The sequence below is a fragment of the Sturnus vulgaris genome, unplaced genomic scaffold (assembly GCF_052056855.1).
Source record: "Sturnus vulgaris isolate bStuVul1 unplaced genomic scaffold, bStuVul1.hap1 Scaffold_198, whole genome shotgun sequence".
NCBI classification, from domain to species: domain Eukaryota; kingdom Metazoa; phylum Chordata; class Aves; order Passeriformes; family Sturnidae; genus Sturnus; species Sturnus vulgaris.
Window position 1 is genome coordinate 8,692,707 of NW_028276185.1, and position 25,550 is coordinate 8,718,256.

Below are 25,550 nucleotides of genomic sequence, written 5' to 3' on the forward strand. Positions count from 1 at the left end.
AGAGTTGGTGACCCTCGTGAGATCCTCGGTGCGGTGACACGGGCGTGTGTCAGGGCCCTCGGTGATGCGGGACATTGTGGTGCTGTCATGAATGAGAGCGTTTGAGATCGCTTAGAAATTGGTTACAAGGGCATGAACAAAAGTCAGATTTAATATTGAGCGACAAAATACAACAAGTTTAATGGCAAGATTCACTGTACTGCCTACAGAACAGCTAAGGCACAACAAGGGAAAACAAGCAACAACAAAACCAAAAAAATCCAGGCAACCAAAACAGAAATGAACTGAGAACTCTCTAGGGAAGTGTGGGTGGGTGTGTGCTGTGTTTACGTGCATGGGCCAAAAGAGAGTGCAGGCAAGGATTAAAAGGAACATGGCCTAAAAACTAATCAATGCTAAGCAGTACTTTAACTGCTTCCTTAATTTGTCACTTAACTTATACCTTAGCCCCAGCAATACAACAGAGGTACAACAATGAACTAGTACCTGGCTTAGCTTATAATTTAAGATTAACAATTCAACAGAGCACTAACACTTAACAGCATTTAACCTAACTTATAGCTATAACTTCCATGTTGTACTTAGTAATTTAATGGAAGAACAACACTTAGCTTATGATTTACATTTAAAAACTTAGCAAAACATTTAAGAATTACAAAATATAAGTAAGTTCATAACTATAACTAAACCTTGCTTACAGGCCTAACTTAGATATCCACACTACTTCCTCATCTAGGAAAGGTGTATTTCTCCCAGATTTGCTATAGCATATGTGCAGGGGCACACACACAGACAGAACAGTCAGTGCAAACAAGGTACCTGTGAAAAATTCCCCCCAGAGCTCAGTGAAATCCTCCCTTCAGATGTTTTTGCATCTCCCACTGGCCGAAGGATGGGGCCTTGAGCAGTGAGGGTATGGGCCCAGGACACGTCGTGTTTCAGCGATCCTCCAGGCACAGCAAAGCCGAGGGTTTGCTGGCTCTGAGAGGCCCCTCAGAGGGAGACTGCTGGTCACAGCCCACGGTGGCCCAGGAGAGCTCAAAGGTCTCCTTTTGGATTTCTGTTGAGAGGGTCACAAGAGAGTGGGCTCCAGTCATAACCATGTTTCATCCCAGCCACAGATTGGGTCGGCACTTTCTCTAGGAGTGGGGGAATGCATCCCCACACTGGGATCTCAGGGGTGCCCATGGCCTGGGTGACGCTGGCCCGATGCCAGGCACCCACCAAAGCCACTGACCCTGCCTCTCCAGCTGCAAGGGAAGAGAAAGTTTAACCAGGAGCTCCAGGATCAGATTAAGATAGGACGAGCAAACAGAGCAAACAGCAAAATGGGTGTCACAGACACAGCCTGGGCACAGCGAGGGAATTTATTAACAATCAAATCATAACAAAAGAAGGAAAAGAGAGAGAAATCTCTCCAACAACTTCCCCCCACCCAGTGGGGTCACCAGGACCACGGATCACCAGGGCTCTGCCCAACGGGGGTCACTGGGGATCATCCAACACCCATCCTCCCATGGGGGATGGAGCTGGAGCAGAGCACGAAGCTCTTCCCACACTCGGGGCACTCACAGGGCTTCCCTTAGTGGTGCCTACGTTGGTGTCGGGTCAAGTTAGAGCTCTGTGAGAAGCTCTTCCCACACTCAGGACACTCGTGGGGCCTCTCCCCAGTGTGGATGCGCCGGTGGACAGTGAGGTTGCCATTTTGCTTGAATCCCTTCCCGCAGTCGGGGCAGCGGAAGGGCCTCTCCTCTGTGTGAATCCGCTCGTGTAGGAGGAGATTGGAGCTTCTCTGAAACCTCTTCCCACACTTGGGACACTCGTAGGGCCTCTCCCCACTGTGGATGTGCTGGTGGTATCTCAGGGAGGACATCCACCCAAAACTCTTCCCACATTCCAAGCAGGTGTAGGGCCGTTCCCCTGTGTGGATCACCTGGTGCTGGATCAGGGTGGAGCTGTTGCTGAAGCTCTTCCTGCATTCCCCACACTCGTAGGGCTTTTCCCCAGTGTGGATCATCTGGTGCTGGATCAGCCTGCACTTGTAGCTGAAACCCTTCCCACATTCCAAGCACTCGTGAGGCTTCTCCCCTCCAGGAGGCTTCTCCACCAGCTCTGAGCTCTGCCTGGATCTCTGGCCACCTTCTTGGAACAGGGAGGGTCTTTCCTCCTCGCAGCTCCCTGGGCTGGGTTTGCAGCCCCTCCTCATGAGGGATCTATGGGGCTTTTCACTGTCCTCCATCCCCCCACGCCTTGGGAATGAAAAATCCTGGTTTGGGGAAAAAACAGGAAGAGAGCTCCATAAACTCCTTGCCTAAGTTCATCTCCAGAATTCAGGAGGACTGGGCATGTCATGTCTGTAAGAACCTCCCAAACACCAGGATTCAGAACCAAAAACCTCCTGTCTTTGTTTGAAAGACAGGGGTCTGTTAAGAAAGGCAGGAACCTCTCTTTAAAATGGTGAATGTAAACCCCCTCCCTCCAAGTTATTTTAATTTTGAAATTAAGGGGCTCTCAGGGAAAAATATGGGAATAGAAATTACAGTTCTTTACGAGGAAAAATTAAAATGGAACTACAGTATTACAAAGAACAAACCCAAAACACTGACCGAGTCAGAATACAACCTGACACCCCGTCAGTCAGGGTGTTGGTAGCAGTCCCATTAAATGGTGGCTGCAGTCCTCCTGGATGACAGATGTTGTTCAGTTGAGCACTGGTCCTCTAGAAGGGTGCAGTTTTCCTCCAAAGGTTCAGTGATGAAAAATGGAAATGTCTGGTTTTTCCTCTGGAATTCAATGGAAAAAGGCTGCCTTGGTGTTCCAAATCTCAGATTTTATCCAGGTAGGAAAGGCTTGGCTCCTCCCCCTGGCTGGAGCATCTCCCAATGGGATGATGGAATTTTATCAGTCATGCAGTGGCACTCAATGGCCCATTAACAGAAGATATCTTCCTGGAGGAAGGATGGGTTGTGGAAAAGATAAAGAACAGTGCCCCACCTGGTTTTAACAGAGGGCCCATTAGCAGAGGATATCTCCCATGGAGACAAGGGTCACTGCCCCACCTGGTTTCCACAGCTCATGAAGAGGTCACAGAATACATCATTTTGGGCATATCCTTCCATTGTAACCTAGCACAGTCCGGGGCTAAGTTTCTGAACTTTAAAATCGATTTTAGGGGTTTAAACTCTCTTAAGGCACTTAAAATATATTCTTATTTAAAACTAAAACTTCTTCTTCATATCTATGTGATTAAATAATATTCCTACTGAATTAAAACTAAAACTTAACCTTCTACTTCATGTCTGTGTGGCTTAATATATTTTAATTTCTCTAAAGGCTTTAATAAAATCCCTCCATTCTTTTCTCTGAGTGACTCAGAGAGGCTTCTAATTTTACACATTCCAACAGGCTCTGACATTGGAGTGGGGCCCCACAGGGAAGGACTTGGGGAGCCCATATTAGGGAAGATCCTGCTGCTTTCTGCCACTTTTAGGGGGTTATAAACAGCTTTGGGGGATTTCCCGGTTAGTTTATGGGCAGATGTGACCTCCTTTTTGGGAGAATCCTGATGATTTCCACCAATTTTGGGGGTTCTAAACGCCTTGTGGTGGACTCACTTCCGTGGGTTCTGGTGCCGCCCGCCCACGCTTCCAACTGGTCCGGACTGGTGCTCCCAGTGCCGCGTGGGGCGGGGCCGCGGGGACCCCCCCAGGGCACAGCGCGGCTGCTTTGGGGCTGGCGGCACCGCCCGGCGCTGGGCATGGGGCGTGTCGGGGGAGCTGGGGCCCTACTGGTGCTACTGGTGCTGCTGGGAGCTCACCTGTCTGGGGCCAGCGGGACTCGGGTGAAGGTGTGTGCTCCCCCCGGGGACCCCCAGCCCGGTGTCATTCTGCCCCCGAACAGCTGCTCCCAGTATTCCCAATAAAGCTTCCCAGTTTGCCTGGTCCTGTTTATTGGGGAAGGACTTGGAGGGACCTCACAGGGGGAGTCATCGTTGGGGAGGGGGCAGAACAGGCCCTGGCATGGATTGGGAATGGGGACCTCCAGGAATTGTCGTGTCCCCCCCTTGTCACGCCGCTCTGGGGGACCTTGGGAGGACCCTGAAACACAACACAGCACCGCCCCAACCCCAAAGGTGCCAGGACCCCAATAAACAAACAGGGGAATTTGAGGAGGGGGCACATGGGGGGCGCCCAGGCTGAGCCAAGAGCCCAGCTTTGCCCCAGCCCGACCTGCCCTGGCTCCATCCCAGCTCCTACCATGGGATAGCATGATGTTGGGAAAACGGGGGGGCAAGGATGAGCACTAGGCCCCGGGCGAGCATGAAAACAGATGGAGGCGGAGGAGGAGGGCTCAGGAAGGACTGGGAGAAGGGATGGAGAGGAAGCAGGACTAGAAAGGACAAGGACTGGGACCCCTCCCAATGCAATTTGTGCATCCCATCCCCCTGCCCAACTATATAAGGGTTCCCCTTCTTTTCCCCTGCTCACCCACCCCTTCCCCACTGCCCCCCAGTCAAACACTCCCATCCTCCATGCTTGTTTTTAATGCCTTCAGGCCCCTCCTGCTACATTTGGGGTCCCATTCCCCTTTCCCTCAATTCAGGCACCTCTTGAAAGCTTCTTTCTGGAAGGAATCCCTGAATTTTGGGATTTTTGGGGTGTAGTTTTGGAGGAGGACAGCTCTGTCTGGCTTTCCCCTCCCTGTTGTGGCCTCTCAGCTGCCCCCGACACCCTGGGGGGGCTGGGACTTCCCTGCTGGGGCCAAGGACGTTCATTCCCTTCCAGGAGCCCAATGCCCGGCTGGGGCTCCAGGGCAGGGGGTCCTTGAGCAGCTGCCCCAGAACCTCCGCCAGGGTCTCCCAGCGCAGCCGGAGCTGCTCAGCCTGGGGTCCCCAAAGGCCTCAGCGAGCCCCAAGTCCCTGCCAGGAACCCTCAACTCCCTCCAAGCCAGCATCCCCCACAGCCCCTGCAAGTTTCCCCCATGGCACCGGCCATGGCCGTGTCCCCACATGTCACTGGCCATGTCCCACCATGTCCTCACCCATGGCTGTGTCTCCACCATGTCACTGTCCCCCCGTGTCCCCACTCATGTCTCAGTGCAGTGTCTTTATTTTCAAGCCAGTGTTGGATGTTTTAAAGGGATGAAGAGAAATGAAAAGCAAATCCAGGCCAAAAGAAAATGATTTCTGTGTCCCTGCTGGCTGAGGATCCACGTGCTTGGGTGGGAGGGAAGAACCTTTTCTGGAAGAATTTCCACCTCAATGTCTCCAAAATCTAGTTCTTTGCCCCAGTCCATCACCATTTTCCTATGGAAGGCACTCTTTAGTAATAGGAAATCAAAACTGTGAGATCACTGAGGTTGGAAAGGACCTCCAAGACCACTCAGTATTCCTGGATGCCACCAGAAGGTAGGAATGAAGATAGAGGATTTTCTGGGCTTGAAATTCAAAAAATCTGCTCTCCCCAAGGAATTCCCAATGTCAGTTTGGGTCCCGATGGACGTTCCTGCACCTACATTCATCCCTATGCCCAAAGGGAGACAGGAAGATGTGGAGCCCCCCCAGCCAGGTGTCTTCCCAAAACGGATCACCAGGGCTCTGCCCAACGGGGGTCACTGGGGATCATTCAACACCGATCCTCCCATGGGAGATGGAGCTGGAGCAGAGCAAGAAGCTCTTCCCAAATTCAGAGCACTTATAGGGATCCCCTTAGTGGCGGCTGCGTTGGTGTTGGGTCAAGTTAGAGCTCTTTGAGAAGCTCTTCCCACACTCAGGACACTCGTAGGGCCTCTCCCCAGTGTGGATGCGCCGGTGGACATGGAGGTTGCCATTTTGCTTGAAGCCCTTCCCGCAGTCGGGGCAGCGGAAGGGCCTCTCCTCTGTGTGAATCCGCTCATGTTTGAGGCAATTGGAGCTGGTCTGAAACCTCTTCCCACACTTGGGACACTCGTAGGGCCTCTCCCCGGTGTGGATGTGCTGGTGTCTTCTCAGGTTGGAGCTCCATCCAAAGCTCTTCCCACATTCCAAGCAGGTGTAGGGCCGTTCCCCTGTGTGGATCACCTGGTGCTGCATCAGGATGGAACTGTGTCTGAAGCTCATCTCACATTTCCCACATTTATAGGGCTTTTCTCCAGTGTGGATCTTCTGGTGTTGCTTTAGGTTGCCCTTCAGGGTGAAGCCCTTCCCACATTCCCCACACTCGTAGGGCTTTTCTCCAGTGTGGATCCTCTGGTGCCGAATCAGCCTGGAGCTCTGGCTGAAACCCTTCCCACATTGCAAGCACTTGTGGGGCTTCTCCCCTCCAGGAGGCTTCTCCACCAGCTCTGAGCTCTGCCTGGATCTCCGGCCGCCTTCCCGGCTCAGGGAGGGTCTTTCCTCCTCGCAGCTCCCTGGGCTGGGTTTGCAGCCCCTCCTCGAGAGGGATCTCCGGGGCTTTTCCTCGTCCTCCATCTGCCAATGCCTTTGGGAATGAAAAATCTTGGTTTGGGGAGAGAACATGAGAAGAGAGCACCTTGGACTGGAAGTTCCCCCTTGCCCAATTGCAACTCATGAAGTCACTGTGCATCTTCGGTCTATAAGAACCTCCAAAATGTCAAAATTCAGCCCAAAATTCCTCCAAACAACAAGACAAAGATCAAAAACTCACCAAACATCAAGACTCAGCCAAAACTCCCTGCAAAATATAATGACTCAAGCCCAGCAAAAAACCAAAGAACCAACTTTTAGCCCAAAAAACTCAGAAACACCAAGATTTACCCCTTCTGAAAATCATGGATCCTCCTCTCCGGTCACCTGCTGAATGTTGGGGGGGAACCAAAGCCCTGGGACTGGAGGGACGCTGTAGATATATGGTGGTTTGGAATCTTGTGCTGCTTCCCGTTTCTACTCCTCCTCCTGTGTCCCTGCTCTTCCTCACATTCCTCTTCCACATACTATTCCTCTACTTCCTGCACAATCCCACCTGCTCCTCCCACGTGCATCATTTGACCACTTGGTTCTTCAAGCCTGCTTCTCCTTCCCCCAGGCCCAGCACCCACTGCCGGCTCCCTCTTCCCCCCAAACCCACAGCATCCCAGCGCAGGGGCAGCGATGGAGCTGGGGCAGCTCGGGCTGGGGCAGCGCTGGGCTCTCGGCCGCTCCCGCCCGCACTCGCTCCCCACTGCAGCCGCTGCCGCCACCACAGCGCGGGGGGGCCCGGCCTTGGCGCTCCCCCCCTCCCACCTCCCCAAATTCCCCTGCCGGGGGGCGCTGGGGCCAGGAGACAGACGAGTGACAGATCAGGGGGGCTGGGAAGAGTCGGCAGCCAGAGAGCACTGAAAATCTCAGCAGTGACTACAGTGGCATCTTCGGGGACTAAACATGGCAGGGCACCCGTGGAGGGTAGAAAGGGAAAGCCAGGAAGGGCTCCCGGGAAAAGGGATGATGATCCCAAAATATCTCTGAAGGGTCCCTCGGGAACATGTTGATGGAGTTTGCACATTCTCACAGAGGTAATCAAGGACATGGACACTCAGGGAGGCAATAAGGGAAGTCCAGAAGGGATTTAGACAACAGGGGATGGATGCTGTTGGTGTGATGAGAAGTGCAGGGAATATGGTTCAGGCAAGAAGCAGCAGAAAGAATCTATGTGGGAAGACAAAGAATGATGGAAAAGAGGAGAAAGAGAAAAATACTGAGGATGGGGATGTTTTTCAGCAGGCTCTTATCCTCAGAAGTTGCCAGCTGATGCAAATCCTTTGTATCCCCGGTTGCCAGGACAGGCACACAAGGAGGTCAGGATTGCAGGGGGTTTCTCTGTGCTGGGCAGCGGCAGGAGCGGGCGCAGAGGGGCGGCACCGGGAGCACGGGCTGGGGGCCTGTGGGGAGCTGCGGGGCCGGGCCGGGGCTGTGGGGCAGCCGGGGCTCAGCGCCGGGCGCTGCCTGAGCCCAGCACCCCCCGGCAATTGCAGGCCCGGCAGTGGCCCCCGGCCCCCAGGAGGCTGCGGGACGCCCCGGCCGCTGCCCGGCCCCGTGGAGCTGCCGGCCCTGCCCGCCGGGGGGGCCGCGTTTGGACACTGCGGCAGGACAGGCACCGGCTCTGGGATACGGGCTGGCCACGGCAGCCACAGCACAAGGAGCAGCAGGACAAAGGAACAGCTGGGAAATGGGGATTGGACGTGCAAGCATCGAGATCAGCTTTTAAGCATTTTCCTTGGGTCACTGCAGAAAGGAATGATTTTGCAGAAAGCTCAGCAGCTGTCAGAGGATGAGCACCCCCAGGCACTGAGGGGGCTGCAGGAGGGGCAGAAGAAGCCCCTGGAGCACTTGGTCACAAAGGCAGAGCAGGGGAATGCAAGAAGGGATGAGGAAAAGGCCAAAGGGAAGGCAAAGGCCATGGCAGAGTTTCTACAGCCCCTCAGGGATGATCCCCAGGGCCAAAGGGGCTGTGTTTTTCCAGGGAAAATGGAAAAGACATGGACGGTCCTTCTGCAGGGATGCACGGAAGCACCAGCCTTATTGGGGCAAGCCTTGCAGAAAATATCACAAGAATTTACCCCACCCCCAGGGATTGGGTTAATGCAGGATGTGGATTACTTGCTCCAATCAGGAAGAAAAGAAGCCTCTAGAAATAATATTTGAGTATTTGAAAAAAAAAGAGCAAATGCCAGAGAAAATTTGGGACATATTTTGACTGAAGTTTGGTGGTGTCTTGACCTAGAGAGGGTCTGGGGAATGTCAGAAGTAATCCAGGACTGAAAAGGAGGTACAAGAATTCTGAGCATTAATAGGAATTTGCAGGACCTGGATTGAGGATTCTCTGTTCTACCCATAAAATTGTATCACTTTTTAAACCCCAATCACCTCAATGTTGTGGTATGGACATAAGAAAAGGAATAAAATCTGAGAAAATGAAAAATAACAAAATGATTGGTGCCCCACCTATGGCTCTTCAAGACTCAGGAAAGAAATCTGAATCCTACGTGTGTTATAAGTACATATTATATTATTGGCGTTTAGCAAGTATTAAAATGAGTGTTATATGTTGGAAAACATTGCTGCATGAACGTAGTTTCTTTTAGTACTGCGATTAAAAGAACTTAGAAATAGTAGTGATAAATATATTTTTTTGGACTACAACATTTTGATGTAAAAAGCTTTTTTTCATGTAACTAACTCAGAGAATGGTAAAAATGATAATCAGGAAATTCTTCACATTCCTGGATTATGGGACACTAAAACCCCAGGGAAGGCAAAAATAATGATTTACAGGTTGGAGGGGAATGATTCTGAATAATGCAGGAAGGTCTATGAATATGCAACATGTTGCTGCATTTAGGAAGTGTTTTCTGAGTCAGTGTGTGCCCTTGGCTGAAGGCCAAGCATCCGGCCATTATAACCTTTGGCCAGAGCCAGGGCAGATATTCAATTATCTCCCTTGGAATTGATCTTTGCAATTCCTTACCCTGGGAATTCTCCACCTAGCGCGGGCTGGAGATAAGGGATGTATATTTCAAGCAGTCTGTGGCCAGAATCCTGTCTCTTGTGAAATCTCTGCCACAGGAAGCTGGGCTGGCACAGAGCCTACCTTGGCACTTTGCTGTTCACAGCATCCACCCAGGACTCTGCCTCTCAATTACACTCACACACTGGGCTGCCTGCGATTCCACTGTTGGAAAATATACAAGCTTTAAATTTTTTTTACCTTTCATTTTACTAGTCAGGCTCGGTTTGCCCTTGTTCCGGGAAAGAAATTTTAAAAGGTTTTTTTTAAGAGATGTTGCACCACTCAACAGAGATGAGTTTAACATCTCAACAGACTGGGAATAGCCCAAAAGATTCCCACAAAGATAACAACATTCAACAAAACATCAAGCAAACATCAGCAAACATCAAGGAACACCCACCCCAGACACTGCCCCGGCATAGATGGAGACACCTGGTCTGGAAAAGACTGAGAAGGAAATCCAGGATTGGGACCTCATTAACATCACAGGAGGAGAAATCCAGGTCCAATAGGAAACCAAAAACTAATAACTACACAACTTTAAAGCAATGAACATTAAACCAATGGATTTCAATGTGTTCAGACTGTAAAATTTCAGGAAAAATCCCGTAAAATTCACATCTCATGGAATGATTTTCTCTGCACACCCGGGCTATGTGTGGATGAAATTATTTCTGTTGCACATCCTGACCAGAATCAAGTAATGCCTTAACTCTCTAACACTAAAGATATTGTTGGAGAGTTTTTTATTGTCCCTGCAGTTTCAGTGACAAGATTACACCATGAGAAAAATTTTTCACATTAATCCTACTTTTAGATTGTCAGTTAGGTTTGGGCCAGGGGTGTGACAAGCAATTTTCACTGCTAGGAGAAGAGGCAGAAAAGACTTGATTGCATTGGAATATTTTTCTATATATTTGTGGTGGCTCTTACTGACGGCAGAATTTCAGAATGAATCTTTAGAAGCTCACCTTTAAGTTGCATTTTGCAAACCTAGAAGAGTATTAATGGTGAGGCTTTAACGCATAAATAGTTAATAAAAAAGCGTTAAAAAAATAAAAAAGAAAAATAAAGCAGGTTGTGAGGGTGGACGTGTGAATCACCTAAAGGCTGCTCTGGAAGAAAATCCTAGTTCCAGGCAGCCAGGAGAGGAGTTTTAGAAATGCAAATTAACATTGCTCTGGAAAAGTGTGGACAATGCCCCAGGGCCTTCTTGCCAGGGGGAGGAATTTCCCTGAGTCCATCTGCCCCTCACCCCCAGCTCTGCCTGCTTGCACAGATGGAATTTGCACAACTAAAGGCAGAGCCCATAGTGAGGATATCTGACTGCAACAGAAATTGGATAAGCTGCAAAGGGAAACAGCAAACGGAGAATATTGAGCAAATTTCATGAAAAAAAGTGTGTGTGGGGGGAACATCCCTCTCCCCAAAGCAATGAGGTGTTTTTGCTAGTCCAGAGAAATCAGTTGGGAATCCAAACATTTTATCATTTCATAAGATAAAAGTGTTCAATTGATGCAGCCGTGGCAGGAGGGAGCACCCAAAAATGGGAAAAAGATGAACGGCCACCAGAACAAATCCTACAACACCATGGACCAGCCCCTGGGATCCCTAACGAATTCATATCAGGACACAGAAAATCCATCCGTAATTTGAGTGGCATAATTAGGTTTAAAAGTATCCTTGAAATAATAACCAAGCAGACAGCTCCAGCTCCTGAACTTCCTGCCAAACAATCCACTGACATTAGGAACGAGACATTTCACCGTGGGATAGAATCAGATTATCTATTCACAGAAGAAGGAGGAGTTTGTGGAAAATTAAATCATTCAAATTGCTGTTCGCAAACACATGATAACCGAAAAGCGCTTAAACAGATAGCAAAGGAAATAAGAAAATATCTCGTATTCCGGAGAAAGGATGGGAATGGGAGACGTTTTCGTGGTTCTCTGGCAGACCATGGCTTAAACGAATGCTGCTCCTCCTCTGACATGCAGCAGCAACTCTCATCTTTTTACCATGTACGACACCTTTCTCCAAAGAGGACACAGGAAAAGAGATTGAGTCAATGGAAATTAAAAGTTTGTAAAGGCAATTCTTGAGAATATGAGAGGAGGGATTGAAAGCAGTAAGATTAATATCGTAGTAGGAGTGAATATTGAGAGGGACATGCAGTAGGCGGATCGGGAAATCTGAACCTTCCAAGTACCTCAGCCAGTGGGGAAAGGGAGAGGGAGACGCAGCCGGGAAAATGAGGATTAAAAGGAGGCTGCGTTTTAGAGACCGCATGGCAAATGCCGCATGGCCTCTCTCTTTGTTCATCAATAAAGTCACTTTTACAGGACTCCTCCGTCTCCTGAGGGCACACAAACCTCTGGCCACGGGAATTTTCCCGCACAGCCCCGGCCACAGGGCAGACACCTCTGTGCCACCCACAGCAACCGGGACGAGCCAGCGCTGCTCCGGCACCGGCTCCTGCCGAGGCCCCAGCGGGAAGGAGACCGCGGGCAGCCGCTCCCGCAGCGCCCTCAGCCCAGCGCCAACACGGGCCGGCACCGGCACAACCAACCCGCCAGAGCCCCCTGCCGCCCCCTCGGCCCGCAGCGAGCCCCGAGCCCCCGCACAACCGAGCGCGGCTCCCACCTGCGCTGGGGCCGCCTCCGAGCTCCGCCGCCGCCTGTGGCTGAGGAATTCGATGGGATGTGTTGCCTTAACCTTTCTGACCACTCCCAGCCCATCTATGCCAGCATTCAAGCCCTGAAAGAAGGTGTGAATAAACTTCGGGTAGATAATGGGTACGACTGGCTGAACTGGCTCTTAGGGCACTGGGGACTCACTGGCTGGATCAGGAATTTAGTTAAAATAGGTTTGTATGTATTAGGCATCATATTATGCATTGTAGTAGTTATTCCTTGTATTTTACAGTGTGTTAAGAATTTAATAGACAAATCGCTTAAGAGTGTATTTTTAGTTAAAAGAAACGGGGGAGATGTGGATATGGGTAATGCAAATGAGACTGATAGTACTGCAGATTTAATCAGCAAATGCAGCCTGACAACGAGGATTCCTGGCAAGAGCAAAGAGAGATCTGACTGCAGGAGGACTGGATCAAGTCTGGGTTATGGGAAATAAGATTTTACTGAGTCCAAATGTAAAGTTTGTCTATGTGAGAGTTTGTCTATGTAAGGTTTGTCTATGTGATTGCAGTAAAATATTACCAGCCTTCCTGTAAATGGTATATAAGCACATGTAGTGCTCAGTAAAAATTGGATTTTGATCACCATTCAGCGTCCCCGTCTCTCTCTCATCGTCGATAGTTCAAGTACTCCCAGTGGGTTCCTGGAAAGAGAATGGTGGCACATCTACTGCCTGCTACCCCCCTCTAGGCAATATTCAACTGTTTCGTTCACAGACTCATCTTCTAGCACTCTTAGTGGGGTCAGCAGAGCCACTTCCCACTGGTGGGGGCAAAGAGCACCCTCTGTGCCTTTGTGGTGGGAGCAGACAGTGTTGTCTCAAAGGAAAGGTCAGAGAGAGACCAAGCTGGACCTCTGCCTCCTGCCCCTCACCCCACAAGGGAAGAAGGGCACAAAACTGAGTACCTTTTTATTTTTTTTTTCTGTCCTGTCATTTCCAGGAGCTTGACTAGCTCGAAGGAGAGGATTAGAAGGATTTCTTGAGGATCACTGCCAGTGCACAGCACACATGGCATCCCTCACCCCTTACATCATCATGGCATGGAGGGGTAGGAACCAACAACAGCCCTACCCCACTGCTCCAGAAGCCAAAATCTCCATGCAAGCATTTAGTTATGGCCTTCTTAGAGAACCACATTCCCACCCAAATCTTCCCCTCTGCAGCAGCTCATTCCCACGGGAACTGGCAGAGCAGATGGGCTTTGGACATTGGCTGGCTTCCATTGCACTCCTTGCCCTGGAGCTGGCACGGCAGGAGAAGGGCTCTGGTGAACCTTCTCCTCCTCCCATGTAGGCTCTAACCCAGCTGCCACAACTTCAAGTTCTCAGAGCACTTCTGGGCTCTGAGCAGCGGCCACGGGAGGAGGAGATGCAACTCCAAAGGCAGCAGTTCCCAGGCCCAGCTCCTGCCATCCCAGTGGGGCTGTTCGGTGGTTCAGGAGAGGAAGGGAAGGGCAAGTGCAGGTGGCAGTAGCTCATTTCAGACTGAAAGAGGGAAAGGTAATTTATTCACTTGGAAATCACTGCATTCAGGCTCTTATTTTAACCTGAAAGGGAAGTAGCACCTTCTTGTGTTTAATTTGGGGGAAGAACAACTGTTACATTTGATGTGGTAAACAGTTCAATTATCAGAGGGAAAGTGTACAGCAAAATTAGTGTTCACAGAGAGAGAGAAAAGTCAGGAGGTAGCAAAAGAGAGGAGGAAAAGAAAGCACACCCCAAGCCAGTGTTTTTCCCAAATCCAGGATTTTCTGTTCGTAGGGAATGGGGTGCAGAGTAGCTTTCCCTTGAGATTCAGGACTGAGAGGCCAGAGATGGAAAAGTTTTTCAGTGAGAAATGCCCTCTCCCAGATCTGTACAAGAGTTGTTCTTTAGATTTTACATGGATGTTTAAAACCTGACATATCCTTTCCTCATGTGACTCATCCCACGACCAGTAAACATAGCTGGACTTAATTACTCTCTTAGTCTATTCTATTACACAACTCTATATCATCTTAAGTTCTTTGGTGTTGGAGTCATATTTCCACCGGGCTAGTTTTCTTCCCAGGGAGCTATTTAAGAGTCTATCTGTTGACATATTTCCATTTCTTTTTCCCCTGGTGAATTTCTGCCTTGCTCTTAGTCCCATTCTTCCCGCCAATCACTGGTTCTCACAACAAAAGCCGCCTTCCCGACAGACAATTACAGGTCCTTGAAAGCAAAGCTGGACTACCAGGAATGTTTTTACAGATCAAGATCTGATTTCTTAGGAGCATTAGTGTTAAATAAATGAGGATTTTCTCAAGAACTGTCTGAATGTTCCCACTCTTCTGGATTTGACTGGGCTTCCTTTCTTCCCAGAAAGTGGCACAGGGATGGGATTGGATGCAGGATGGGAATGCTGTGTATGACAGGGAGAGAATTTGGTTGTGGCTAAGCAAGGCTTGCCCTCCTCAAGGACTCTGCAAGGTCCTAGAAGCCACTCAATATCCCATGCTCTGCCATCGAGGAGGTGACAAAGAGCCCGGAGGGAGCCTGTCCAGGACAGCCGAAGGGACTGGACAGAGGGATATTCTCGGAGCTGGAAGCACCTGGATGTTGGACCAGCCAGCTCCTGCTGCCTTTTGGTGGTGCCTGAGCAGGGCTGTGACAATGCCAGGGACATCCTGCAGTGACATCTCCCCTGTCCGTCTGGGCGTGCGCTCGGTCCCAAAGCTCACCCTGATCCTGATCTCAATCTCACTCCATGTTGAGACACACTCACTCTCCTGGATTTAATCTCATCCCAGTGCCAGACTCGTGCAGCCCCAGAGCCAATCTCAAGGCCAGGCCTAAGGCAAATGGCACATTTAGCCTTAACCCCAATTCCAGCTCTAATCTAAAACCAAGCCCTAACCGCAAAGCCCAGCCCCAATTCTAAAACCAAATGCCACGTTTAGCCCTATGCCCAAAGCCAGCCCCAATAGCAACTCTAAGCCCAACCCCAATGGCAGTCTCAAGCCCTAAGGGTAGTTTTGAGTGCCACCCCACACTCCAATGCCAGCTTTAGCTTGAATTCCCAAACTCAGCCCCAGTTCCTGCCCTAAGGCCAACACCATTCTTAGTCCTAAGCCCAATGGTAGCCCCAGTCACACTCCCTAGCCCAATCCTGGCTCTAATCTCAAGGCCACTGTGATAAATATATTACACTGCTGGCTTTAGCAATTGTTAGAGTGAATACTATGTGTTTTCTAAGCTTGACTTTTGTAAAAGAAGTTTTCCTAAAGTTTAGAGATCTTTTAATGCGAGTGTTGTGTTGTGAATGTTGGTGAAGAGTTGTTGTAATGTTAAGATTTAACCAGTGAAGGAATTCACACCTGTTGAATGTATTGAAAAGTAACAAATGATGAGGACTGGGAAAACTGCAAATGCTTGAAAAAGGTAGGACAGGGGAGAAACTCTGTTTAAGTGTTTGAATATGTATAGCCTTTTGTAAATATGTATTGGGCTGATGCAATACCCAGGTGGGCAGGGGGTAGTCTCTGCCCTCACCGATTCGGGAGGACTGGCACTGGCTCCATCCCCCTCTGATCTAGGGGGGCCAGTGCAGTCGCTGTTGTTACAGATGAGCAATGTGGTGGTTGGCTCTCACAATTAAAGGATGAACAGTGTGTGTATGTTAAGATAAGTTTTGTGGATGTATAATGATGTTATTGTAATATATCCTCCCATAGTCCTCTTTCCCCTCCCCCTTGCATTGTTGTCACAACATGGCTCAGGCAGTCGGGGCATTTGGGGAGGGCCGGCTTGTTCCTACACCTGACCTCCAGTGCAGATGTAAGAAAGGAGTCTCCAGCAATGGACGGCAGAGAAGGAGTTCGGCGACAAGACTTTGGGAGGGCCCAGGGGCATAAAAGGCAGAACATCCATTCTGTAGGGGAGCACGTGGGGGTTTAGTCCTGTGCTCCCAGTGCTGATTTTTCTCCTAATTCAGTCTTTTGCTGTATTTTTCTAAGATTTAAGAAATTGCTGAAAGTTTTAAAAGAGCAAGTGCCAATTCTCACACCCTGCACTGCCGAGGTAGGAGGTGCAGCTGGAAGGAAGGAGGTGAGTGGAAAGCTGGTTTGAAGGGTCTCCATTTACTTCTCATTATGCTGCTCTGAGTTTTTGGAGTTTTCTGCCAGAAATCTCTCCCCCACTCATCCCCTGGGGTTTGGGGCAGTTTTCCCATTTTGGGGGAAATCAAAGCTGAGAGGAATGTTGAATTTGTCTTTACAAATGAGCTGTGGATCTGCTTGTAGATAAGGCTAGCACTGAGAGATAAAAGAAACAATGGGATGGATTCTACTGATTGATGAATGGAAAGAGATATTTGCCTTTACAAACAAACTGTAAGGCTGCTGATAAATGAAATTGGATATTGAAAGATGAAAGAAGCAACGGGGGGAAAACTATGAATTCTCTAAGAATTAAAAATGAAAAGGGAGGGTTATACATTAGAGGGGAATTTCAGGTATCAGGCGTTCCAGGAAGTCTGTGCCTCTCAAGTACCTCAGCCAAAGGAGAAAGAGAGAGGGAAATGCAGCCGGGAAAATAGGATAAAAAGGCGGCTGCGTCCTCCAAAAATTTGAGAGATCGCAGGGGAATGTCCAATGGCCTCTCCCTTTATTTGAATAAAGCAAAAAGGACTCCTCTGTCTCCTTTTTGGACATAAACCTCTGGTGTTTGTGGATTAATTTTCCTGACAGAAAGAACTTGGGGATTCTTACCTGCACAAGCACGTGCAGTGCCTCGGTCATAAGTGCCTCAGAAATATCAGAAGTGTGTCTTCTTCAGAGTGTGGTCACAAGGGTTCAGAGTTGGAGCCAGTTCTGCGGGCAGGCTGATGAATAGTCTGGGGCTCCTCTGCAGAGCCCCATTCATTCTGGGGCTGCTTTCTGCTGGTTCTGCTGGACTGGCTCGAGTGAAACACACACCCAATTAACAGCAGTTAAATTACTCTGGCATGAAACAGTGGGGAACAGGCAGAGCAGTGAAGGGCAGCATGGACCAGTTGTTCTGGCAGGTCTGACGAGGTCTGGTTTGATACAGCACTCACAGAACTCTGCTCCACCTGTGACACTTCCACTTGCAGTAGATGACTGTTCCTCTTCACAATATTCAGCAAGGCAGGTCAAAGACACTTTTACCATTTTCATCTTCAAAAGGGAGAGGAAATCAGCAGCAAACATGAAGTAACCAGTCAGAGGTCCCAGGAAGAAACAAAAGAACAAAGAGTGGTGGAAAAAACCAGGTGGAGCAGTGATCCTTATCTCTGTGGGAGATATCCTCTGCTAATGGGCCATCTGTTAAAACCAGGTGGGGCAGTGTTCTTTATCTTTTCCACAACCCATCCTTCCTCCAGGAAGATATCTTCTGTTAATGGGCCATTGAGTCCCACTGCATGACTGATAAAATTCCATCATCCCATTGGGAGATGCTCCAGCCAGGGGGAGGAGCCAAGCCTTTCCTACCTATATAAAATCTGAGATTGGGAACACCAAGGCAGCCCTTACCCACTGGTTTCCAGAGGACAAGAGCTACCAGACCTTTCTACAGCATCACTACTACAACAAGACCACTTCATCGGGACTGCTACCACCACCCTAACTAGCAGGGTGTCAGGTTGTATTCTGATTCTGTCAGGTGTTTTCTTTTGTACTATTGCATGTATTTTTTTCTCTTATCTTTTTCCTATCCAATTGTATTTCTGACTGATTCTCTCATTGGTTTTGCTTTCAAACCAGCACATGTCTGGAGGGGATTTTGGCTGAATCTTGATATTTGGGGAGTTTTTGATCTGTGTGTTAAAGTTTGGAGGATTTTGGGCAGGAATCTTGGTGTTTGGGAGGTTATTACAGACACAAGATGCTCAATGACTACCAGAGATGAATTGGGGAAGGAGGAACACCCAGTTTATGGAGCTCTCTTCTTGTTATTTCCCCCTAAACCAGGAATTTTCATTCCCCAGGTGTGCAGGGATGGAGGAGGCAGAAAAGCCCCGGAGATCTCTCACAAGGAGGGGCTGCAAACCCAACCCAGGGAGCTGCGAGGAGGAAAGACCCTCCCTGAGCCGGGAAGGCAGCCAGAGATCCAGGCAGAGCTCAGAGCTGGTGGAGAAGCCTCATGGAGGGGAGAAGCCCCACAAGTGCTTGGAATGTGGGAAGGGTTTCAGCTACAGGTCCCAGCTGATCCAGCATCAGAGGATCCACACTGGGGAGAAGCCCTATGAGTGTGGGGAATGTGGGAAGGGCTTCAGCAACAGCTCCAACCTGATCCAGCACCAGGTGATCCACACAGGGGAACGGCCCTACACCTGCTCGCAATGTGGGAAGAGCTTTGCATGGAGCTCTGACCTGAGAAAACACCAGCGCATCCACACTGGGGAGAGGCCCTACGAGTGTCCTGAGTGTGGGAAGAGCTTCTCACAGATCTCTCACTTGACTCGACACCAACGGAGTGACCACTAATGGAAGCCCTGTGAGTGCCCCGAGTGTGGGAAGAGCTTCGTGCTCTGCTCCAGCTCCATCCCCCATGGGAGGATTGGTGTTGGATGATCCTCAGTGACCCCCGTTGGGCAGAGCCCTGGTGATCTTTGGTCCTGGTGATCCGTGTTGGGAAGACACCTGGCTGAGGGGGTTCTGCATCATCTTGTCTCCTTGTGGGCACCTGGATGAATGCTGGGGCAGGAACGTCCATCACGGCCCAAACTGACATTGGGAATTCTTTGAGGAGAGCAGATTTGTTGACTTTGATCCCCACAAAATCTTCTGTGTTCAATCCTATCTCCTGGTGGTATCCAGGAATATCCAGGAACAGTCTTGGAGATCTTTTCCAACCTCACTGATTCCAGGATTTTCATTTCCTATTGCCCAAGGTTGTCTTCGGCAGCCAAATGGTGATGAACTGAGGCAAAGACCAAGCTTTTGGAGACAGTGGGGTGAAAAGTCCTCCAAAAAATATTTTTCCCTCCCACTCAAGCACATAGGTCCTCAGCTCACACAGACAAGGAAATCCTTTTATTTTAGCCTCGATTTGCTTTTCATTTCTCTTCATCCTTTTAAAACAAGTAACACAGTTGAAAATAAACACACTGAACTGAGACATGGGTGGGGATATGGAGGGACAAAGACATGGTGGGGCACAGACATGGAGAGTTGAATCATGGTTTGAAAGAGTTAAGATTTTTGCGAAGGGTAGAAGGAGTTTCCATGGCCAAGATGTGAGTTAGGTAGGTAATTACTTGATGCTTAGGCAAGAGCTAATTGGTATAATTATCTGCTATTATGAACTTAGGTATAGAAGAACATAAAATAATAAATAAAATAATAATGCGTTAATCATGAAGCACGAGGCCTTGGATCGTGCCAGAGGGTCACAGAGACCTGATGAAGACTCTCCTGACTTCATCCATCGAGACCACTGACCCATTTCGAGACCACCGACCCAATTCAAGAGAAGAACTGCGCACGCATGAAGGACGAATGGGCTCATTTTAATATGGGGTGGGGATGGGAGGTGCTGGGGTTATGCACATGTATTGTATGTAAGATCTTGGGCAATAAATAGAGGGCAAAGAACCTTGTTCGGGGCGGTCACGCCTTTGGGAGGTGACTCCCGTGCCGGTGAATAAACACACCACTTTGTAACTTTAATTAGTTACAGCGCCTTTGTCCGTGATTATTCCGGTTTTTAACAATTCAGGGGGACAAACTGCGGTCACGTGGGGACACTGCAGGGACATCGTAGTGACCCAAAACAGGACAGGCGACCTCAGGGTGGCCCCGATGTCCCCAAGGCAAGGACACCAAGGTCCCCAGTGTCCCTCGGGGTGACAGTACAACCCCGTGTCCCCACCATGTCCCTGCATCCCGGGCTGCCTCCCGCTTTTGCATCACCTCCTTGTGTCCCTCCACCGATGTCCCCAAGACCCCCACGATGTCCCCGAGGGCCCGGGCAGCTCTGGGGAACCCCTGTCGCCATGTCCCCCACATGCCACCACCATGTCCTGGTTAACAAAGTTCACCAAGGTCCCCACATGCCATGTCACCCTGTCCAGCCACCCCTGGACATTGTGGTGACCTTGCTGGTGGCCGCAGTGGCCTCAGCACTGGCCCTGGCGGTCGCCACCCACTGGGCATGGTCACGCAGGCGCTGGGCCATGGCCCAGTGCTCATGGGCGGTGGTGGCCAGGTGTCACCACGATGTCACGGAGGCCTGCAGGATCACCTGGCAGGACACGGCCACCGTGCCCAGGGCCAGCAGCAGGTGACTGTCCTTGGCCACCCCCAGGGCAGAGCGCGCCGAGTCCAGGGACACTGGGGGGACATGGGGACACCGCACAGGTGGCACCAGGGACACGGCAGCAGGGCAACCAGCACAGTGGCACTTGAGCAGTGGCACCAGGGACACCCCAGAGCCACCAGCCCAGTGTCCCTAGTTCCATCCCAGTGCCACCAGTTCTATCCCACTGTCACCAACCCATTGTCACCAACCCAGTGCCACCAAGCCACTCCCACCCCAGTGTCCCCAGTCCTGTCTCAGTGTCACCAGCCCAGTGCTCCCAGTTCCTTCCCAGAGGTCCCAGTGCCAGCCCAGTGTCACTGCCCCATTGCCACCATACCAATATCACCATCCCAGTGCTCCCAGTTCCCTCCCAGTGTCTCCAGTCCCATCCCAATGTCCCCCATCCTGTCCCAGAGTCCCTGTCCCAGTGCTCCTAGTTGTGTCCCAGTGCCACCAGTTGTGTCCCAGTGTCACCATCCCAGTGCTCCCAGTTCAATCCCAGTGTCCCCAGTTCCTTCCCAGTGCCACCACCCCATTGTCCCCATACCAATGTCACCATCTCAATGTCTCCAAACCAGTTCCCTCCCAGTGCTCCCAGTGCCAGCCCAGTGTCCCCCATCCTGTTCCAGTGTTTTGTCTCTGTGCTCCCAGTTATGTCCCAGTGCCACTGCCCCATTGTCACAATACCACTGTCACCAACCCAGTGCCACCAGTTCTGTCACCACCCAAGTGCCACCAGCCTGGTGTCACTAACCCAGTTCCAGCCCAGTGTCCCCAGTCCTATCGGAGTGCCACCAGTCCTGTCCCAGTACCACATCCCCAGGGTCCCCATACCAATGTCATCACCAGCCCAGTGTCCCCAGTGCTATCCCAGTGTCCCCCATCCTGTCCCAGTGTTCTTGTCCCAGTTCTCCCAGTTGTGTCCCCGTGCCAGCCCAGTGCCACCCTGTCATTGACCCATACCAGTGTCACCAGCCCAGTGCCACCAGTCCTGTCCTAGTGCCACTAGCCCAGTGCTCTCAGTGTCACCATCCCAGTGTCCCCAGTTCCATCCCAGTGCCACCAGTTCTGTCCCAGTGTCACCAATCCAGTGTCACTGGTCCTGTCCCAGTGCCCCCAGTGCCATCCCGGTGTCACCACCCCAGTGTCACCTGTCCCTTCCTAATGTCCCCATCCCAACGTCCCCTCCCAGTGCTCCCAGTTCCATCCCAGTGTCCCCAGTGCCATCACAGCGTCACCGGTGCCACCCATGGCACCACCCCAGTGTCCCCATTCCCTCTGCCCCTTCGAGCCATTTCGTCCCTGGACCCTTCGAGAAGGAACAAACTCCGCCTTGGATCACCACACGTGGCTCCCGTCCCTCTCTCCACCGTCGGCAGAAGCGGGGCTCACACAAGAGAGCTGAAATCCCTCTCGTCCCGAGAGCGGGAACGTGCCTGTAACCCCCAGGCCGTCTTTCTAAAGACGCTTCTCTGGAAGGTCTCGGCACCAGCGCTCGCCCCGCGCCCACCGGCTCCTTCCAGCCGGTGCCGCCGCGATAACCGGAGCCCAAAGACCGGGACCTCCGCGAAAGAGTTCCTGGAGAAGCTTCTCCTGCAGCACCAACTGCAGGACACAAGCTGCTTTTCGGGACGGCCAGCTCCCCGAGCACAGCTCTCCGCGTTCTACTGGAAGCCGTCTGAGAGGTGACTGGGACCTTCTGTGGAACATCTCTGGAGACCAATCGCCGGCCCGACGGCCTCCCCAGCAGCTTTTCTGTTGACCCAGTGGGCTTTGCTTAGCCCGAAGAAAAGAGTGAGTTAAGAAATACCGGGGTCTTCTTCCTTTAGTTTTTTCTTTTACTGCTGGGTGGGAGATTGGAGTTTTGAGGATGGGCAATTTGATCAGTAGTGCTAAGTTCAGCCCTCCTCAAAAGGACATTTATTACCAAGTTGTGAACACTCTTAAGTTATCAAAAGCGGAACTTAAAAGGTTTTTCTTTGTGTGATAATTGATAAAAGATTCGTGTTAAACACAAAAGCATTGGGGTTTGTATAAACCAGAATACTAAGCTCTGAAGTGAAGCATGGACACTAGATAATGGAAATTATATGATAAAATCATTCTGTTTAAAACCACCTTGTTATGTTATATTATGTTGTATTATGTTACATTATATTATGTTATATTATGTTATGTTTTCCAAATAAGTTGTATCGGCTACCAGCTTGCAAAATCGGACTTCCCAAAAAGCCCTTCCTGCCTTTATCTAATCAATGCTGCTTATCTCAAGGACCAGACTCCCAGAACTTCTCTGGTGGTTATCTACAAGGACCAGATGGCTATCTGTGACTGATTATCACCCAAAGGCTTTGTGAATCTGTGTAAGGATGTTTATTCAACCACCACTGCTTATGACATCAAAAATCCAAAAATTATTGATTACAACGAGAACCCACAGTATAAGAAGAGGCTGCAAACCAAGGTTGGGTGGAGCGTGGAGTGGGCGGTGGCCCCTCACGTTCCCCAGCGCTGCTTGCTCTTTCTATATCAAATAAAGCAATCTAAATTTTGCTGAATATCGAGACTTTTGTCTCTCATTTATAACAATTTGGTGCCGAAACCCGGGACGTCCTTGGAGCCCTGAGAGGCACTGCGATTTCGGGGAGGCGCTCCACTGCTGTGGCCCCGGTTCGTCAGTGATTCTCGGGACCCATCGACGTCCCGCACCATAGAGACTGAGCAAGGAAAATCTCCCCGGAAGACCGCGGCAAAATCACCTGGAATTCTCGTGCACGAAGAGCCAGACAGGAGCATCGGACTGTGAGTATCTGTGTGGTTTGGTGGGGATGACTGTGTGCTTGCCTGAATGAGACGTGGCCTTTGCTGCGAAGCGAGAGTGGAGTCCTTCTATCCGCGTTTCCAGCATCCCGCGAGGGACCTGGCCGGTGACCGGACGAAGCGAGTGAGCACAAAGGGAGAGACTGCTTTTCTTGTCCTAGCCCAGGTAGAGGCTGGGTCCTTCCCATCCTAGTCCTGGAAGAGGCGGGACCCGGGGAGAGGGGGAAGGGGGAGGAAAAGAAAAGCAGATTGCAACACACCAGTCACGGAGGGAGAAGGGAAAAGCTGCTTTTCCCATCCCAGCCCAGGTAGAGGCGGGTTCCAGTCCATCCTGACCCAAGGAGAGGCAAGGGTTCGGGCAGAACACATCGGGGAGCACAAACACCTCAAGACAGTCCCTTGAGGTAAAAATGGGACAAAGAGAGAGTAAGATTCTGAGTCCCAGGGACCCACGAAGAGGTTCAAGTTCATTTGGTCCACAAAGGGACCGGGAAAATAAAGACAAGACAAGTAGGTTGCCAGAAATACCACCAGGCAGCCCTTTGGGAGTAATATTAAAATGTTGGGACACAGGGGTGTTATACAAAGGAAAAAGTAAAGAAAAATTGATTCAATATTGCATGGTGGAATGGACCAGAGAAATGATCCGTAAAGATAACCTATACTGGCCCATGTTCGGATCATTTGAGGGTTGAATTTGTCGGGCATGAAACACATATGTGGCTTGTAAAGAACCATTTAACAGAGAGGAATGTGAGTATGCTGCCCTGTGGGCAAAACAGTCCAAGCCATCCTTGATATATACTTCAAAAGAAAAAGAGGATGTAAATAAAAAAAAGGTTACCTGGGAATCTCTCGATAATCTCCCACCTCCGTATAATACAGAAAATACAGGAGACCCCCCCACGCACCCACTTCTCCTCCTGGTACTCCCATAGCTCTAAGAACTGGCTCCAGTCAAAGGAATACCAGGAGAGATGGTATCACCAGAGAGGAGGGAGATAACGACACAAAGGCTCGCCTTTACCCCCTGAGGGAAGTGCCATTAGCAGGACAACAGGCTGGATTAATTGGATTTGTAAATGTTCCCTTGAACACAGGGGAAGTGAGAAACTTTAAAAAAGAAATGGGAAAACTATTAGAAGATCCTATAGGGGTGTCAGAGAGACTAGATCAATTCCTCAGACCAAGTATGTATACTTGGATGGAATTACAATCTATATTAAGTATCCTGTTCACCACGGAAGAACGGGAAATGATCAGACAGGCTGGAATGAGGGTATGGGACCGGGAGCATCAGATTGGACCTGGGGGAGACCAGAAATGGCCATTAAATAATCCTAACTGGGATAATCAAAATGATGTCCATCGCCAGAATATGATGGACTTAAGATGGACACTCGTTAAAGGTATCCGAGAATCAGTTCCTAAAGGACAAAATATTAATAAAGCCTTTAGTGAACAAGAAAAAAAGGACGAATTCCCGACTGACTGGTTGGAGCGACTGAGGAAAAATCTCCAAATGTACTCCGGGATAGACCCTGACACACAAGTGGGTCAGGCACTCCTCAAAACCCAATTTGTTGCTCGATCATGGGTGATCGTGGGGAGATATTAGAAAGAAATTTTAAAAGTTAGATGATTGGCAAGATTAGGGGTTACAAGAATTGCTAAGAGAAGCAGAAAGCAAAAGCAAAAATCTTTATAGCTGCAGTTCATGAAACACAGAAAGAAACCCAGCAGAAAGGGGGAGGGAAACCACGAAAACCCCCACCAAAACAAGAAAATGAAGCAGGAAAGAATTCACCAAGGCGAACCTGCTTTTACTGTAACAAGAAAGGTCCTATAAAGAAAAACTGCAAAGAACGGATACAGGATGAAAAAATGTTCCAGAAAGATGAATAGGGGTGTCAGGGGCTGTATGTATTAGGGACCATACCATCCAAAGAGCCCTTGATAAATTTAAAGATTGGTCCCCAGGGGAAAGAGGTGGAATTTTTAGTAGATACAGGAGCCGAAAAATCCACAATTAAACACCTACCAAAAGGCTGTAAACCTAGTAGGGAAACAGCACTCGTGGTTGGAGCAAAAGGTGAACCATTTCGGGTCCCTATTATTAAAAATGTGCAAATTGAGACCAAGAACAAAATTGAATTAAAAGATCTGCTGTTACTGCCAGAGGCAGAAAAGAATTTATTGGGGAGGGTTTTAATAATAGCATAGGATTTGAAAATTGAAGTATCACAAGGGCAGCTTAAAATTTTTG

The 25,550-nt window shown here is 49.9% G+C and overlaps 1 protein-coding gene across 1 annotated transcript in view; it reads right to left on the reverse strand.

Moving 5' to 3' along the window:
- Positions 1–203: 203 nt before the first annotated feature.
- The window catches only part of LOC148217960 (uncharacterized), a 58,143-nt gene continuing 32,796 nt past the window's right edge, over positions 204–25,550 (reverse strand). The window contains exons 3-5 of the mRNA XM_088158334.1: positions 5,721–6,297; positions 1,810–2,015; positions 204–214 (exon numbers count right to left, since the gene is read on the reverse strand). Of these exons, the coding sequence (XP_088014460.1) occupies positions 204–214; positions 1,810–2,015; positions 5,721–6,297 (794 nt within the window). The remainder of the gene's footprint in view (positions 215–1,809; positions 2,016–5,720; positions 6,298–25,550) is intronic.